Raw genomic sequence first — 18804 nt, 5'->3', positions numbered from 1 at the left:
ATCCTTGGTTTGCGTCCGTACCCTGCTTACTTCTTTGTGGTCTGTGGTCTAACGCGTTTCGTGGGTGTCAGCCCCACTTCCTCAGAGACGAGATGAGGATTCTTCAGTACACCATGATTTATATACAGTTCTAATTGGTGTTGATTACATTAATTGTTACATTACTTTGCCAATTTTGTAGATATACAACTATAACTTTGTATTGGTTGTTACATTGAGCTAGTATTTAGTAAACATACTAATAAAACTTGAGTTGTGAACATATGTTTGTGGTGTACAGAGTTATTTCAACTTTTACATGCAGATAATAAACACAAATAATGGAAAACATTGGAGATAACGTAAAAAGTATCAGAAACATCAGAAATACATTAAAGATACATTAAAAGTGCATTGGAAATGCAATAAAAATACTACAAATACTAAAAAGAGGAGCATGTATATTTAAAAAGTATCTCTGGATATTAATAACGGACCATATAAAAATAAATAAACACAGAGTTAGAAAGAATTACATGATTGTGGAATCATGAAATTCATATATAATGGATAATAGATAATACATAATAAATAATACATAGATGGATGAATAAATAAACAAATAGATGAATAAATAGTGTTTAATGTGATGTCCTATGGAGATATGCTTGTGCGGGAACAGAGTGCACTAAGTAAGTGCTTGGACTTATACTTGTATTTAAATTTAAATAGCGTGGTCGTTTAGAGCTGTGTGATGGGATTGACAGTATGTGAACTGTATGAAATCTGATACAGTTCTAGTGTTAAGAGTGATAGTGCGCAATTATTAAGAAAAAAACTGCATTCAATTGCTAGTTGTAACATACAGCTAGAGCTTGAGTTGGGAACAAAGTTAAAATGAAATTAAATGAGAAAATTCGGAAAAGAAAGAGGGCATTGGGAAATACTCATGTATGTATATATATATATATATATATATAATTATAGATATAATATACATATATAATTAATATAATTTATATGGGTGTATAGATATAGATCTTGGAATCAAAATTAATTAGTGTAGAGTTGAAATGTGAAATTATTGTTACTATAGTGTATAGATTGCTTCAGAATGATACCAATGATGGTATCCTATCGAGATCGCGCTTAATTAAAGAGAGAGTACATTAATAAGTGCTGAACTTGTACTAGATGGTCTAATGATGATATTCTAAAAGTGGGAAAAGGAAGAAGAAAAGGAATGTGTAACTAATATCTGTGATGTGTATAAGTGCCTAAGTGACAATAATTAAATATTTATTTAAATAAATGAATAAATAAATAAAATAAATAGATAAATAAATAAATAAATAAATATATATATGGTGTACCGGTGTGATTGCTTGAACTAAGAATTACAATCTAGATGTTGGATAAATGGATGGATGTATACATAGGTAGGCGTGTACTTCTATGGATATGCATATGAGTGTAGATATGCAGTTCCATCTGCATTCCTTGGATGAGTAAGTGGTAGATAATCAAAATAATAAAAAAATAAAAAAATGAGGTTAAAAATACGCCATCTATGTGTCAAAAAACACATATCTATAAAAAAGCATTCAGTTCATAGTCTATGTTCAGGCCTTCGGGTGCTAAGGTCTCTAAGTTGAATATCCACTTGGAATCGGTTTGGTCAAGATTTCTTTCCATGTCCCCACCCCTCCAATGCACATTTACTTTTTCAATGGGTAAGAATCTTAAACTTGTGGGATCTCCTCCATGAAATTCTTGGAAATGTTTGGAGAGATTGTGTGTCTGTAGTCCTCTCTTAATATTGCGTATGTGTTCCGCTATTCTAGTTTTCAGAGATCTTTTTGTTCGTAAACTAGAATAGCGGAACACATACGCAATATTGTTATGGTACTTTTTGAAAGTAAACCAAAATGTTTAAAGTCTATCTGTTCCTGTCCAAATCAATAAAATTAAATTGCGTATATACGCTGAAGTAATTAAGTCTGACACACGAGGTTCAGGTTAAAATAACTTCGAGAAAGTTTATTGGCAAGTGAAGTAAAAGCGGGCGCGCAGGCCCTTTTAAGAGGCATTTTGCGTCATCATTGATTATTAGAATATCAGCAAATAAACATCATCAATTGGATTAATTGTTAAGTGACGGAGTTAGTGTCTTACCTATTGGTTAGTAAAATTAAGAGGTTAGTCCCGTGCCCACCCATCAGAGGTGGGATTATTCTGGACACGGGTGGGGGACAAGGGGGTCCTAAGCGTCATTTTACACGGTCAGTGATATCAGGCTTTATGTCCAGGTGCAAGGTCTCTTATGAATAGAACATTTCATTACTACTGTGTTCTGTGGCCTTCAAACTATACTATCTTACAAGCTCTTAAGGAGTAGCCAGCAAGTCTTAAGGAGTAGCCAGCACCTCCTGGTACTTGTCCTTGAAGGAAACACGGTCTTTGTCTACTGTATTAATTGGGTTGAGAAGTTCAGTCACGTAATGTAGTTTTAAAATGAACAAGTTAAGTCATGAGGACAAAATGGAGGATTGAAGAAGTCAGGTTAGGAGGACAAAATGGAGGACGAAGTCACAGTATAAAGTCAAAATGGAGTTAGTACAATAATTCAATACAAGTACAATAAAGATTTTTAATAATTCCACGTCAGTCCCCCCTATGAAATGTTAGATTCTAAGAGATAAAACTTTATTATGTTAGTATCAGAAGACGTGTTAACCCAAAGGCACAGAAACCCCGTGGTCGCTAGCTAGATGTTAATGCAAAGTGCAAGGCTGTCCCTAGATCTGACCCTAATAGGCTAACCATCCGTCAGTATGGCTCTCGAACGCTTCACACCCAAGGGTATCCCATGGCAGCTAACCCACCACTTCTCCACATGGGGCCTTTACCATTCACTGACAGATGCTGTCCCTAATCTAGTCCCTTCCTAGAATTCCTGCACTTTATCGACAAAAGGGAATGTTTGCAGCGGCAGACAGGGTGAGTTGATGTCTTGAGATTCTTGGTCATCAACTTCGAGATGGGTAAAAGCGGGTGCCGCTTGGTCAACAGTCTTCATGAGGGATTTTCTCAGACATGGGAGGACACAACAAAAGAGAAGAGCAAAAATAAAGAGAAAAATTAGTATAGCCATACCAATCTGCATTAAAGCCTTTTGCCATCCTGTCATCCAACCAAACCATCTTTCCCAGGGATCTTTTATCCCAGAATTCCTTTTTAACTCTTCAGACAAGTCATTTAATTTTTCTATAGCTAGTGTGACTTTACCATTAGGGCCTGTGTTTTCTGGGATGTAGGTACAACATGTCATGGTGTCGGGCAAAATCTTACAAACCCCTCCTTTTTCGGCTAAGATCATATCTAGGGCCATCCTATTCTGAAAAGTCATTTGGGATGTGGCCTGTAACTGTTCGGCCAATCCCTGGAGGGCGTCTCTGGTGTAATTGACAAAACGCTGTTGATTATAATAAATGTAATTTATCCAATTTAGATTCTTGTTTGCGGTAACTATGGTAAAAATTGATTCAAATCCTGCAGCAACTTCATCCCTAGCTTTAAACTCATTGGGCACCCCCCTGGGCACTCCAATGGCATCAATATATACATGAGGATCAAAACTTCCTTTCACTGGGGCGTCACGTTTAACCTTAGTGTGGCTGAACTCATGGGTGTTGAGGTGTGTGTCAGAAATAATATGTATAGGCATAATGGCCTTAGTCAAAGTACACTCTCCCCACCATTCTGTGTCCATTCTGGATCTTAGCTGTAAGTCCCCACACAACCAATAAATGTCTCCTAGTGACCTAGTGTGATGTTGCAGCAAACGTACAGGGACAGTTCTGTATGTAGCACAATAGCCTTTGGAAAAGTTACCTACAAATTTACCAATACCATCGTACATGGCATAGCAAGTGTAATTACCTTTATATACGGTAATACCATCAGGGGGTTTGACGTCTTTGGCTAGAAGAGGATACTCCTTTGTCCATGCAATACATATGGACCTGTTGAAATTATAGTGATAGGCAAAAAGGCTTAAAACACATTCTTCTATATCTACGGGTAGGATTAAAGGTACGGTACCCAGGTGAGGCCGGGCACCTCCACACACATAACATGCGGTTCTATTATGTTTATTAGCATTATATTTCATCCATTCTAACCATAAATTTACATCATTAAAACCTGTTTCAGCGGCCATGGTATCTTCAAAAGTGGGGTTAGCAATGGCCATCATGTCCTGAAAGGTCTGGATATGGGGTTTTAATGGGTTAGGGACCATATGGGTGGCCCCTTGCCACTCAGAAGAGTTGCACATATCCTTGAGGTAGAAATGCCCTAATTTCTGGTAGGAACCCTTTTTCCAGTACATTCCCATCACATACTGGTCTGCATCTGTTGGGCTTGGGCGCTCAATGTTAAGGATTAATTTCATTGGTGTGCTCCCCCCAGGCTTTCTCAAAGTCATTCTCTGGAGAAGCGATCTACCATGATCATCTACTTTAGCTACGGCACTTTTTGGTTTGTAACCCCAGGCAGGCCCGGCATTCCATCCCGCCGCCCCCCAGTGATCACAATTGTGCCCCCATTGTTTGTCAACTACACAAACATATGGGTCTTTCGAATGAGGGATATCTCTATAGATGCTCTGGATTTGTGGTGTGGGAAATGGGCATTCTACAATATCACAGTAGTCAAAGGTATAAGTAGCCACCTGGGTGCATGATGAATTATACCAGAAGGTGTACCCACTAATGTCTTTGGTAATGGCTACTTGCTGGGCCTTCATAAGGCTAATTAAGGAGAAGATGTACCAGAGATACATGTTTGTGTGATATTCGCTTCCTCTGGGGCAGGAGATTTCTTGCAGTGGGAAGCGTGGATCCAATTTGGCCTACCGGCCAATTTGACGGAGGTTGCGGTAATCAGGAGAACTTGGAATGGACCGTCAAATCTTGGTTCCAGGGTATTTTTCCGCACAAACTTCTTGACCAGGACCCAATCTCCGGGAAGTAGGTTATGGGAACCTGTATCCAATTCGGGATCTGGAATTGAAGAGAAAACTTGGGCATGTATTTTGTTTAGGACATTTGCAAGTTCAGTTACATAGTCTACTAAAACATCTGATTGGAGTTGCAACTGCTGTGGATAGTAACAACCTAGTCTGGGTGCTGTCCCAAATAGAACCTCATATGGGGACAGTGAATGCTTCCCTCTAGGTGTGTGCCTAACACTAAATAGAGCTATTGGTAGGCTTTCTGGCCAGGGCATCTTTGTTTCTTGTGACATTTTTAACATTCTAGTTTTTAGGGTGCCATTCATGCGCTCCACTTTACCACTACTTTGTGGGTGGTAAGGGGTGTGGAAGGCTAGAGTCACCCCTAGAGCAGTCCAAATTTCTTTAGTCACAGTTGCTGTAAAGGCTGGGCCTTGATCACTCTCAATAACTTCTGGGAGTCCGAATCTACATACAATATCTGTAAGTAGGCGCTTTGCGGTTGTTTTTGCAGTGATATTGGCCACTGGGTAGGCTTCTGGCCAGCCTGAGAACATGTCCACTATTACTAGTGCATATTCATGGGGCCCACTCTTGGGCATTTGGATGTGGTCAATTTGAATCCGCTGGAAGGGGTACATGGGCTTTGCCAGGTGTTTCGCAGGTACTTTAACTGGTTTTCCTGGATTGCATTTTGCACAAATGACACAGGCCTTGCAGAAGCTATTGATCAATGTTGTGATTCCAGGTGCTTCATAATACTTCTGTATGAGGGCGGCCATCAATTCTTTTGACAGGTGTGCAGGCCCATGTGCCCATTGGACAACTGCTGGATACAAATTTCTGGGAAGACAAAATTTGAAGTTGTTGTAATATATTCCGTCCTTTTGGACAGCTCCTTTCTTTTTCCATTTCTGGACTTCTTCAGGAGTGACTGCAGCTTGCTGTTCTTGTAAAATTCGCAAATCAGTAGGAAGAGTTTGCAGGGCAAAAATAGGGACTTCTTCTTCTTGTCCGGACACTTCTTCATCCACTTCCTGCAAATCCCTGGCCGCTAACTTAGCAGCCTGATCAGCCAAATGGTTGCCCCTTGCTTCATCTGTATCCAATTTCCCATGGGCCTTTACTTTCAAAACGGCCACTTCTTTGGGGAGTAGGAGGGCATCCATTAGCTCCTTGATTGCAGTGCTGTGTTTGACTGGTGTACCGGCGGTGGTAAGAAATCCTCTAGTCTTCCAAATTAGGCCGAAGTCATGTGCCACGCCTAGAGCATATCTTGAATCTGTATAGATGTTGGCACGTTTTCCTTCGGAAATTTTGCAGGCTGAAGTCAGAGCCTGTAATTCAGCTTCTTGTGCAGACATTGCTGGTGGTAAGGATGATGATTTAATAACTTCATCTGTTGTGGTTACGGCATATCCTGTATGATATGTTCCTCCTTCATCGGCATATCTCGATCCGTCCACAAACAGGGTAAAATCCGGATCTGGTAATGGGTTCTCATGCACAGTTGGTAAGTGCACTGTTTCCATTTTCATCTGTTCAAAACAGTCATGAGGTGTTTCTGGGTCATAATCATTCTTTATGACCAGATCTTGAAATTCCTTTTCCAGGAAATGGCGTGGCCATGCTTCTAGAAGGTCAGTTGTTGGGTATTTGACAATACCATTTTCCTGTAGCTGTTCTTCAGTCATGGTGGCCCATAGTTTTGCCATGGGCCCAAGATCATTCCATGACCTTGTCTTCAACTTGGTAACAGGAATATGTGGGATAGCAGTATCCCAATGACGGTAAAGGTAGTTAAGTTGTTGAGGTAGCTGGATCAAGACCATACTATTGCCGTCAGAGTCACAATAGAAGTCTTGTGCAGTAAGCTTTACATCGGTCCGGTGGTAAAGCTCATCTTCATAGCAAGGTTCAGGGGTAATGTTTGGTTTGTACCACGTGGTGCAGAAGGCGTGATCTGGGCCTTCACAGAGAGGTTTTTCACCTTCATAAAATGTCAAATGTGGATGCATGACTTTCTTAATACATCCACAGAGCAGGTGAATGTAGGTTTCATCCGTGATAAATCCATAATAAATACCCCCCTCAGGGAGTGGAAGAAGAGTGGACGGATTAAGCACCTGACATCTTTGGATGGAAATGTTGTCGGGCAAAAGAAGATGACACTGTAAGCGCAGGTGTCTGGCTGGAGACACGTGCTTGAGCTGGACTTGGTTGATGATGGCAGAGATGTCATGAGGGGCCAAAACAACCAGAGGGTGGCCAAGGACCAGGTCTGAGGTCTTCTCTATGAGTTCTCTCGCAGCAAAAACAGCCCTGAGGCAGGAAGGAGTCCCTCTGGCCACAATGTCCAGTTGACATGAGAAATATCCAATAGGCCTCTGGCGGCCTCTTAAGTCATTAGTTTGGGTGAGCACTCCTGTTGCGTGGCCTTGTCTTTCAGAGACAAACAATTTGAAAGTTTTGGAGTAGTCAGGGAGGCCCAAGGCAGGAGCAGATGCAATGGCTCGTTTGAGAGCAGTAAAATTGTCCATAGCTTCTTTAGTTAAACAGAAAGGGTCAGACTTAAGTGCGTCATAGAGAGGTTGCATGAGCAGAGAGGCTTCTGGGATCCATGCTCTGCAGTAGGAAATGAGGCCTAGGAAGGCATGAAGAGACTTAGAAGTCCTTGGAGGCGGAATATCCAGCACAGCTCTTACCCGGTCCCGAGTAAGATGTCTGGTACCTTGAGATAGGCAGTGTCCAAGGAAAATTACTGAAGGTTGGCAGAACTGTAGCTTGATGAGCGAAGCTTTGCATCCTTGTTCTGCCAAATAACAAAGCAGACTAATTGAGCACTCTTCGGTGGTGGGTATGTCATCTCCACAGAGCAGCAAATCATCCACATACTGAAGCAGAACAACTTCTGGGTGCTCGGCTTGCCACGGGTCAAGGATGGTGGCCATGGCCTTTGCAAATTGACTTGGTGAATTTTGTGCCCCTTGGGGCATGACAGTCCAGGTATACTGTTGCATCTCATGAGTGAAAGCAAACAGATATTGGCAGGATGGGTCCAGTGGGACACTGAAAAAAGCATTTGCTAGGTCAATAACTGTGAAGAATTTTGCAGATGGTGGGACTCCAGAAAGCAGAGTATGAGGATTTGGTACAAGAGGGGTGTCCAGGACTGTAGCTTCATTAACAGCACGGAGATCCTGAACCATCCTGTACTTCTCTGGCTCACCCTTCGGAGTTTTCTTCTTCACAGGAAATAACGGGGTGTTGCATTCAGATTTACATTTGACAAGGGCACCCTTCTCCAAGAGTGCCTTAATGTGGACAGAAATTGCAGCTGACTGTGCTGGTTTTAATGGATACTGTGGTTTTCTTGGTAACTTAGCTCCTGGAATAAGCTTTACCACCACAGGGGGAACATTTAGGTGACCTATGTCCTCTGGGCCTGAGGACCATAACTTTGCGGGCACCTGTGTTTTTAATTCCTCTGGGAAATTGGACCTTAATTCTGCTGTCTCCTCACGGGGCTTTTCTAAATGCAGCATCAGAGGCAAAGAGCATAGGGCTGAAGTGTCTGATACAGACAGGGGTGTAAACATTTCTACCTGCCCATCCGGGGTAAACGTGATGGATGCTTGCAGGCGTGAGAGGACATCAGCACCTAACAGGTTAATGGGGCATGTGGAGGATACTACAAAGCGAGCGAGCAGGCTAGAACCAACTCGTAGCGGGGTCGTTAGAGGGCTATGTCTCGGCTGGCCATCCACTCCAACACAAGAGACATCAATATTTGACAGAAAAGATGGGTCTGGCAAGTCTTGTTCTCGTAGAACACTACGGGCTGCACCTGTGTCAACTAGAAATGTGGTGGGGTGGCCTTCAATGGGCAGAGTCACTGTGGCAAGTGGTCCCCCCTTATCCCCTGTAGACACTGCCATTACAGGGGTTACAGACACAGGCTTGCCAGTTTCCTATTCATCGGGTTCCTCAACTATTGGGACCCCTTTTTCGGTCTTAGTGACCGGGGCAGGTCTGGATGGCTTTCTTATCTCTCTTTTGGGTTCCGGGCAATCACTTTTAAAATGACCTTTAGCTTTGCAATTAAAGCAGAAGCTATCCTCTGGTCTGGTGCCCCTGGGAACAGGGATACTGCGTGAAACCATAAGAGGAGCAGAGCTTGGCCTTTTGGGGGTCTGGGCAGATTCTAGGCCCCTAGCGACTAAAAGCAGGGTATCCAGGGGAACAACCTTATATTCAGGGCGTGCAGCAATAATTCCCTTGCGTATAGAGTCTTTAACGCCTTGGACAAACGCACCTGACAGCATTTGTGAATGAATTTTGTCAGTAAGATCAAACCCCAGATCTGTGAACATTTGATACAGTCTTGCATGAAACTTTTCCACTGATTCCCCTTTTTCTTGAACAACATCAGTAAGGCCAGCAGCCTGATCTGCAAGTTTGTCCTTAGCCCATTCTCTTAATTGGGTGCAAAAGGTTACCCCGGAGGGGTAATCAACATCACTGGAAAGCAGATCTGTACTGAGGTGACGGGCCATACTTGGCCAATAGGCATCCCCTGCTTTAATAGCACAAATGCTGAGTAGATCACGCCATGCGGCGGAATAAGTCTTTTGAATTTGAACTATCCCTCGGTAAAAAGGCATAGGTTGTTTTTCTGGGTCGGGGAGCGATTTCATTAATGCGCTAGCTTGAGTGGGGTTAAAGGCAACATATTTAGAAGGGGCCTGTTCTCCCCGACCCTTGTGGCCAAAAGGGTCATCGATAGAACGGTGAGTTGGGGCTCCCGCGGCAAGCTCCGATGAGACATGGGACACCCTGTCCATCTCGTCATCATCGAATTCTATGATATTGGCTCTTTTGCGCGGTGCAGGGCCCGAATGAGGGGAAAGGATCGGTGGTTGGGAACGAGCCCCAGATGCGGGGGTGGCTAGTGAGTCATAACCTGGGGATAGGTAGTCACCGGGGATTACCGGCATCAGGGCCGAACTGGGGGCCGCCATATTGGTGGCCGGAGAAGGTGTTACATTAGGGTTAAGGGAAGAAGCGGCGGCCATGTTGGAAGAGGGCACATCCGGGGCAGACTGTGCCGGACTGGGCATGACCGGGATCTGGGGAGTGGCTTGGGGAAGGGGTAGTGGATATCCGGGATAGGGCAGAGTCGTGGGATACGGGAAGGGGTAGGGCCAGGCTGGGGAGGGGAAGGAGGTGGGGTATTGGACTGGGATGGAGATGGGAGGGGGAGGAGTCGGGGCGAGGGTGGAAGAGGTGGTTAGTTGGGCGGATGAGGAGGGGAGGGGGTCATGAACGGAGAGGGAACGTAGGGAAGGAATGGCAGATGAAATGTTAGTGGGAGGTACAGCAGGTAGCGTAGGGGTGGACGAGGATGATGGGAATGTTAGGGACGGGGAGGGGGAAAAGAAAGATCCATCAGAATTCAGGACCGGGCAAACAGGGGAGGTGGCGGGATGAGTGTTAGGAGGATTGGGAGCGGGGAACATAGTCAGCTGGCTATCACCTACTGCTGACTGAACCTTGGGGATAGATGTCCCCTGGGCGCCACTTTGGGGCGCTGGCTGAGGGTAGACCCCAGCAACACAATTCTGATGATACACAAACAATTTCACACCCTTGTGATTTATTTCTTCCTCAACCCAACCTTCTAGCTGAATAGCCTTCGCTACTCTGTACCATGCTTCAGCAGTCTTTAATAAACCATTATCTGTAAGCTTGCCTTTCATTTCTGCCAGTAACTTACGCCAACTTTCTGGTTGCAATCTTCCACCCGTTGGTACAGTAATTTTACATACTTTTGCAATCTTTACAACACCTTTAACCATCTCCTCACCCTCTCTGTTTTCTACCAAATCACATGCTAACCAGCCCTTATTGGGCTTGCTTAAATCCTGCCCCATAATCCCTTTACCCCTATACCAGCGTCCTAGATATAGGGAGAGATAAGGAAAACGGAACAAGAACGTCTACAATGCTCGACTGCCACCCGAGAATCGTAAAACTTTCTCAGGTGCGTCTTCCCAAAACGTAGACTAGTCACTGAATCCGCCTACCCGGGGTGGTAGACACGGATTGGAGCGAGGTGAGAAGTGTGTGACCAATCACTTCTCCTTCAAGAGGAATGGGAGTGGATAGTATAATAATATAGGAAGTACAGAAAAGATGAGAGGCAAGGAAAATCCTTAGAGACAGACACAGGAGTTCATGAGACTCCTATTAAACAAACAAGACAACAATACAGTTGAAATACAGTGCATGCATCACAATTCAAATGAAATCAACAACAATTCCTTTCCTTTACTCGTGTGCTTACTCCAAAGTCACCTCCCTCAATCCCGTAGTATCTTACTACCAACGGCCAAGGATAACAACTAACACCGGTCCGAAATCCATATGCCTCCCTCGTCACAGCAGCCCACTAATAGTGTCTGCGCTACCCTCACTCTTGTAGTGCCCCTATAAAGACCCACTTTATAAGTCCCACTACTCCGTGGTGATGAAGACAGCAATGCCTGCCCGAATTCACACACCACAAAATAAAAATTGGAATGGCTCCAGCTCAGCGCTCAAAGCTGGAGGGTACCACCACTCTGCAAGCAGAGTAACGTGCACAGAGAAGCTAGCTAGGCTATCAAAGTGGCACAAGAAGGATCCCCAGGAAACTATGAGTCTACACAATCTCCACAGATCCAACACACCTCTTTTTCCCTACAGCCCCAGCCACGAGGCTCCTAAAAGAGTTAAACAGGAAAAGATGACCCCCAGGAACACATCCACAGGTCAACCCCCCTTTTTCCTTACAACCACAGCACCGTGGTTCCTAAAAGAGGTAAAACAGGCAACAGAAGACCCCCAGGAACGAATCCACAGGTCCACCCCCCTTTATCCCAAAAGAGGTAAAATACAAACAGATAAACAGACAAACCGAAGACCCAGGCAAGTCCCCTCAGGTCCACCCCCCTTTATCCCAAAAAGGGGAAAACAGGCAAACAATTCAAACACACCCAGGCAACAGATAGACTAAAATGCAGGTAAACAAGTGAGTAACGAGGCACCGGGCAAGATATTACCTGTCTTTGATGTCCTCCCGGGAAGCAGTCACAGACACGTGGACGGGTCAATCAAAGGGGCCGGAACGTACCGGTGGCTCTGCAGAAGTCTCTACCGTGTATCTGGAGGTGATCAATCTCCCTTCCTTCCCCCTGGATTCCTCCGTCCACCCTTGTCTTCCTTAGGACGGCTCACCGGCCAGACATAGCCCGGTGCCCCACGTTGGGCGCCAAGTTGTTATGGTACTTTTTGAAAGTAAACCAAAATGTTTAAAGTCTATCTGTTCCTGTCCAAATCAATAAAATTAAATTGCGTATATACGCTGAAGTAATTAAGTCTGACACACGAGGTTCAGGTTAAAATAACTTCGAGAAAGTTTATTGGCAAGTGAAGTAAAAGCGGGCGCGCAGGCCCTTTTAAGAGGCATTTTGCGTCATCATTGATTATTAGAATATCAGCAAATAAACATCATCAATTGGATTAATTGTTAAGTGACGGAGTTAGTGTCTTACCTATTGGTTAGTAAAATTAAGAGGTTAGTCCCGTGCCCACCCATCAGAGGTGGGATTATTCTGGACACGGGTGGGGGACAAGGGGGTCCTAAGCGTCATTTTACACGGTCAGTGATATCAGGCTTTATGTCCAGGTGCAAGGTCTCTTATGAATAGAACATTTCATTACTACTGTGTTCTGTGGCCTTCAAACTATACTATCTTACAAGCTCTTAAGGAGTAGCCAGCAAGTCTTAAGGAGTAGCCAGCACCTCCTGGTACTTGTCCTTGAAGGAAACACGGTCTTTGTCTACTGTATTAATTGGGTTGAGAAGTTCAGTCACGTAATGTAGTTTTAAAATGAACAAGTTAAGTCATGAGGACAAAATGGAGGATTGAAGAAGTCAGGTTAGGAGGACAAAATGGAGGACGAAGTCACAGTATAAAGTCAAAATGGAGTTAGTACAATAATTCAATACAAGTACAATAAAGATTTTTAATAATTCCACGTCAATATTAAGAGAGGACTATATCTCCAATGTTTTCCATTATTTGTGTTTATTATCTGCATGTAAAAGTTGAAATAACTCTGTACACCACAAACATATGTTCACAACTCAAGTTTTATTAGTATGTTTACTAAATACTAGCTCAATGTAACAACCAATACAAAGTTATAGTTGTATATCTACAAAATTGGCAAAGTAATGTAACAATTAATGTAATCAACACCAATTAGAACTGTATATAAATCATGGTGTACTGAAGAATCCTCATTTCGTCTCTGAGGAAGTGGGGCTGACACCCACGAAACGCGTTAGACCACAGACCACAAAGAAGTAAGCAGGGTACGGACGCAGACCAAGGATCCAGCTGCAGTATTTTTCCATCCAACGAAGAGTGTTCCGAGATCTGGGGACCCGCCGGCCAACAGCGTGCATCATCCAGAGTGAGGTCTGGGACGCACGCCAACCTCACGAACAGCCGGCAGAGAGTGTAACAAACTATCCACATCCATCCTGATCGGTCCTCACTACGAAAACGGAACAACTTACACAGATGTGCTGGTAACAATCTTGCATAACGTCCCTGACTTATATTTATTTATTTGTATGCAGTTTTATATTTTTATATTCTACCACTTTGAATGCCCTGACATAGGCGCTTTTCCAATAAATTTTGAATCATTTTTAAACTTCATTTGGAATTCATTGGACTTTATTGATTTTTATCCATTTTTATGAAATACAGTTATTCAAACTATATTTCCACCTTATAAGTAATATATCTCTGTACTTCAAAGTACACCATTTGGTATATACTTTGTTCACCTAATGATCACAGATTTAAAGACACACACACCATATATTTTTGTGTCATTACGTATCAGTGTTATACTGATTTATTACATCACAGGAAACAGTTCCCTATACTTGAAAGCGATTTTAATTTCTCGTTTGCTAAAAGTATAGTATTTGGCGTGCACCTAATCTCATTCTGTTTGAAACAGATTTAAAGGTATACACACCATATATACAAATTTTATGTTTTTATCCTGAATTTTAACAAAGCCTTTTTTAAGTGAACCAGCTCCTGGATCCATTACACGGGACTTACAGTGTTAATCACAATACTTCACATTTTAGACAGTTTTTTGGTGAAATTTCTGCCTATATCCAGTTTTGAGCTCTTCACTTCAAGTCAGACTCCCTCATCCCTGTGTGTTGCACTAGGCATACCAGACCAATCTAATTCTTAAAAAGGCTAAAAAAAGAAAACCATGTAATTCAAGTGCCTCTAGTGATATTGAAAAAACAAAAACTATTTTTCTGCATTTTAAATCCAGAGATCTCAAATTGGCAAACATTGTCATAGACGTAGATGGATTCGCCAAAATTACAGACTTCGGTCTTAGTAAACAAGGTAAAAATTATTTTATATTAAACAAAAGCCATTTCTCACAAAGTTGCACAATTTAACTTTATCTACAGATAACAAATAACATCCAACTGCAAACCGAATTAAAAGAATATATGAAACACAAACCGTTATTCACTAAAGTCTGATTGGCTTTGTACTGAATGGGGCAAACCCATCTGACTGCATACAGAGCCATTCAGACTCCAAATGGCCTAAATTTTGTCCGGAACACAGCCAAAATGTTCAAACTTCTTTCCCACAGGCAGTTATAGAAACCAGCAGGCAAATAGTTAAAGCCTTGGCAACTGCAAGGGTTAATTATGTTGCAGTTGGCCAAAATATATAAATAAAAACCCTGTGGGGACCAGAAAGATCCGCATATGACTATGAGGAAGTTTAAAACCTCCCTCTTCCCTTAACTGCCATAGGGACTGTTTAAAACTAGCGACTGGGCAGCCAATGTCAATTGTAAATAATTGGGAGCACATAGTCCCTTTTATCCCCACCTGTGGGCATTTGGTGGGGGGCTAAAAATCAATAATGCAGGTCGACAGTTGGTGGAAGGCTACTAATTTTATACTGGGGGAACCTAATGTCCCCACCACATTTATTAGCACTGTGTAGGGGCTCTAAATAATTAAACAAAGGGAGGTTATCGTCAGCCCAAAAAAGGCCACATTGATATCCATCATCCTGCAATGTAACACTTAAAAATCCCAATTCCAAAAACCTGCCCAAAAAAGGGCCCCCCTCCCGCCGGGCTCTAGGGGGTGGAAGGGGTTAAACTTACCTATTTTTCCAGCGCCAGGTGGGGAACTCTCCTCCTGCATATCGCCATCATCATCTGAATGAGCATGCACGGCAGGAGCCGCGCGCGCATTTAGCCAGTCCATAGGAAAGCATTCTCAATGCTTTCCTATGGATGCTGGCGTCTTCTCACTGTGAAAATCACAGTGAGAAGCGCGGAAGCGCCTCTAGTGGCAGTCAATGAGACAGCCACTAGAGGCTGGATTAACCCATTTGTAAACATAGCAGTTTCTATGAAACTGCTATGTTTATAGAAGAAAGGGTTAATCCTAGATGGACCTGGCACCCAGACCACTTTATTAAGCTGAAGTGGTCTGGGTGCCTATAGTGGTCCTTTAAATAAATCTTTCTTTGTCCTGCGAGGGCTAGTGCAATATGAAGTTTTAAAATGGGAATTGTCCTTATAAAGGCTTTCCCACTCATTGAATTCTCATTAGTGCGCTCAGATTGGTTGGCTTTTTAGCCACAGATTCGTAAACACCATGTAAAACTTTATACAAAATTACAGAGAGAATCTGCAGCTGCAATGCACCAACTCCTTGCAGCAATATTCTAATATCACTTATAACATATACTGTATATCAGCAACATCTATCTGTATATTTACCGATGTACATTTATCTTTTCTCTTTTTCTGAGGGATGGGATATGGAGATGAAGACCGAACATATTGTGGCACACTGCATTACATGGCACCGGAAATGGTTTGCGGTAAACCATGCACAACATCTATTGACTGGTGGAGTCTCGGCGCAGTTATTTATATAATGCTGTGTGGAAAGGTAAGAATAGCTTATTTTTACCAATTTGTAGGATTCCTCGTTTATAAACCAAAATCCCTTGTGTGATGTCAAACAGTCCATTGATGATAGTGATACCATTTCAAACTGTAGATTGGTTGGGGTTAAAGGGGAAACCTGACCACCATAACCACTACAGCTCATTAAACTTAATATACTTGTATTTTAACCCAATAGAAAAAACAACAGGTGTGAGGTACAAACAGGCGCTGTGTAGATGTAACGATAAGTGCGGCTAATCTCCACAGCGAAAACAATCAGTACATTTTACAAATATATTCAGACATAAAAACTAAACTAAGTGGACAACGCACTTGTGTGATATGAATTTATGAAATAAACATTTAGCACAATAGTGAGCAATCAGGTGGTGTGTAAGGTTAATAAATAAGGAATATACCATGTAAATGATATCCCAAATGTCTCTGTAAGGGGAAATACTCCAAATAGTGCAATACAGTTTGAACATGAAATAAATATAAAAAATAATGTTATTGTTGCATTACACTTAATGAGCCTGTATGCAACTGGCTCAGGAAATTCAACATATGTGGGATGGTTCACCTGGTGTCTGGACGATCGTTGGGTGACTTTCTCAGCAAACACTCTTGCTTGTGCTCTTGCCCTGCTTCCCCCGCTTTCCCTGACAGTGCTTGTACGAACACTGGCTCCAGTGCTTTGTTGACCTTCCTCCCCTCTCTGTGTCCCCCGACATGCCCATGTCCTTATTTATTTATCCGCACACACCAATAGAATGTTAACTATTGTGGTGAATGTTTATTTTATAGATTCATATCACACAAGTGTGCAGTCCACTTTGTTTAATTTTAATCCTATAATACTAATAAGTTTATTTATATTATATTTATTGGTTCTGCTTTGGCAAACCATTTACATTAGATACATTACCCACCGTAGATCCCATGCCAATCCTGCACTTTTTCTAACTGTATTTTTTCTATTAGTATCCCTTCCCAGGTGATATAAGACAGGTGAGGTATAATATTGTCTATTCAACGCCGCACTATCCGAGGTTCCTGACTGCAGAAGCGCGATCAATATTAAGAAGTGTAAGTTGCCAACACATAGTGCTTTCTAATTTAGATAGATTGAGTAAGCTCGTTCTTTGACCCTCCGGGATTAAAGTTCCTGCTTCTAAGCAGTACTACTCTTATGGCTTATCGTGCTACAATGATTCCATTGTGTGTGAATGTGGGCTCGGGCAGTTTGATTTGTAAGGGTCTGGAAACACAGCTGGTCCTGTGCGAATATTCGGTGTGTTAGATTGTAACAGAGAACAACAAGCAGTCACAAACACATGGATCTAGTTACAGAATAAAACAAGTTAAAATTCCATATGGTGAATGAAATAATAAGCATGACTCATGCCATCGATCAGGGCAGAACTAGGTCCGGGCTCCAGAACACGACATTGTGATATGGTGCCTTCTTTTTATTGAGCTCTGTACTAACGTATACAGCCTGAGCTCATAAAGGAAGATTTTACAGAACCTGCAAGAAAATGCCTTTAATTCTCAGTTTTTTCAGTTAAAATAACAATTTTCAATATTTTCTTATACAGCTTTTGAATAAAGATCCCGAAAACCGTCTAGGAGCCAGCGAGAATGGTGCCTGGGATCTGAAGAGCCACCCTTTCTTTGAAGTATGTCAGATAGAAATACACATTCTAGCAGCTAAATTAATATTAGCTTTTAATTAAGATTTTTAACCAAATACACAATATTCCTGGAGTTCATGTATTTTATATGCAAGCATTCAGGGATCATAGGAAAATTATACCCAGCATCTACTTGTCCCTATGGAACAGCCACCACTATTTTTATATCTGTTATTCTATATTCTTAGTTTACTGATTGTATAAGAGTACGCACTACTTATCTTCCTCATCCTTTTCCCTCAAATCATTTTAATTTTTAATAGCAAATAGACTGGTTCGCATTATTGTTCAAGAGTGTCAGGCCGCCATGCGTACCATCCATTGAGGGACCAGACGACATCCGCAACTTTAATACAATGTACACATCATGCGCCCCCATTCTGACACCGCCGGATGAGTCTAAGTCACTATCTGATGTAGAGCTGGAGCTATTTAAAGATTTCAACTGGGTTTCCGATAGGATTTAAAGCTGGAGACAGACATGGATGGACTTCGCTGGAATCATCATATTAGCATTGTCATTGTTATTTATTCCAATAAAAGTATTATTATTTCCAATTGATTCAGTATATAAGTGTGGACAATGTGCATAATAGATGGCATGAAGATTAATTGGTTAATAGAAATAAAGATAGATACAGAAAAGAGTGTTAGAAAGAAAAGAGAAAAAAATCTGCAAATGTCAAAAGGGAACATACCTTCCTGGAAAGGGAGTTTGTATGAGTCTAATACATTGATCAATTTCACTATACACTGATCAGCCACAACAATTAAACCACTGATTGGTGGAGTGAATAACATTGATTATATCATTAAAATGGCACCTTGTCAAGGGTTGGGAAATATTGGGTAGCAAGTGAACCGTCAGTTGTTGAATTGACTTGTTCCTCTCTCCGTTCAGCTGTCCATACCCCCTTGTTTGTTTCCTGAATAAAGTCAAGTCTCTCCCTTTTATACCCCCTGAACACCGACCACACCCTGGCCTGTTGACTTCAAGGAACTAATTAGCTCAAATGCTTTTGCTGGGTG

The 18804-nt window shown here is 42.2% G+C and overlaps 1 protein-coding gene across 1 annotated transcript in view; it reads left to right on the top strand.

Annotated features, from left to right (window-relative positions):
• The window catches only part of LOC134582623 (serine/threonine-protein kinase N2-like), a 49049-nt gene extending 30807 nt beyond the window's left edge, over positions 1-18242 (top strand). The window contains exons 17-21 of the mRNA XM_063439286.1: positions 14417-14493; positions 15937-16079; positions 17063-17167; positions 17680-17760; positions 18039-18242. Of these exons, the coding sequence (XP_063295356.1) occupies positions 14417-14493; positions 15937-16079; positions 17063-17167; positions 17680-17760; positions 18039-18242 (610 nt within the window). The remainder of the gene's footprint in view (positions 1-14416; positions 14494-15936; positions 16080-17062; positions 17168-17679; positions 17761-18038) is intronic.
• The last annotated feature ends 562 nt before the right edge of the window (positions 18243-18804 follow it).

The sequence above is a fragment of the Pelobates fuscus genome, chromosome 13, assembly GCF_036172605.1.
Source record: "Pelobates fuscus isolate aPelFus1 chromosome 13, aPelFus1.pri, whole genome shotgun sequence".
In the NCBI taxonomy this organism is placed as follows: Eukaryota; Metazoa; Chordata; class Amphibia; order Anura; family Pelobatidae; genus Pelobates; species Pelobates fuscus.
Note: the sequence above shows the minus strand (reverse complement) of the source record. Positions and strands in the feature narration are given on the sequence as shown.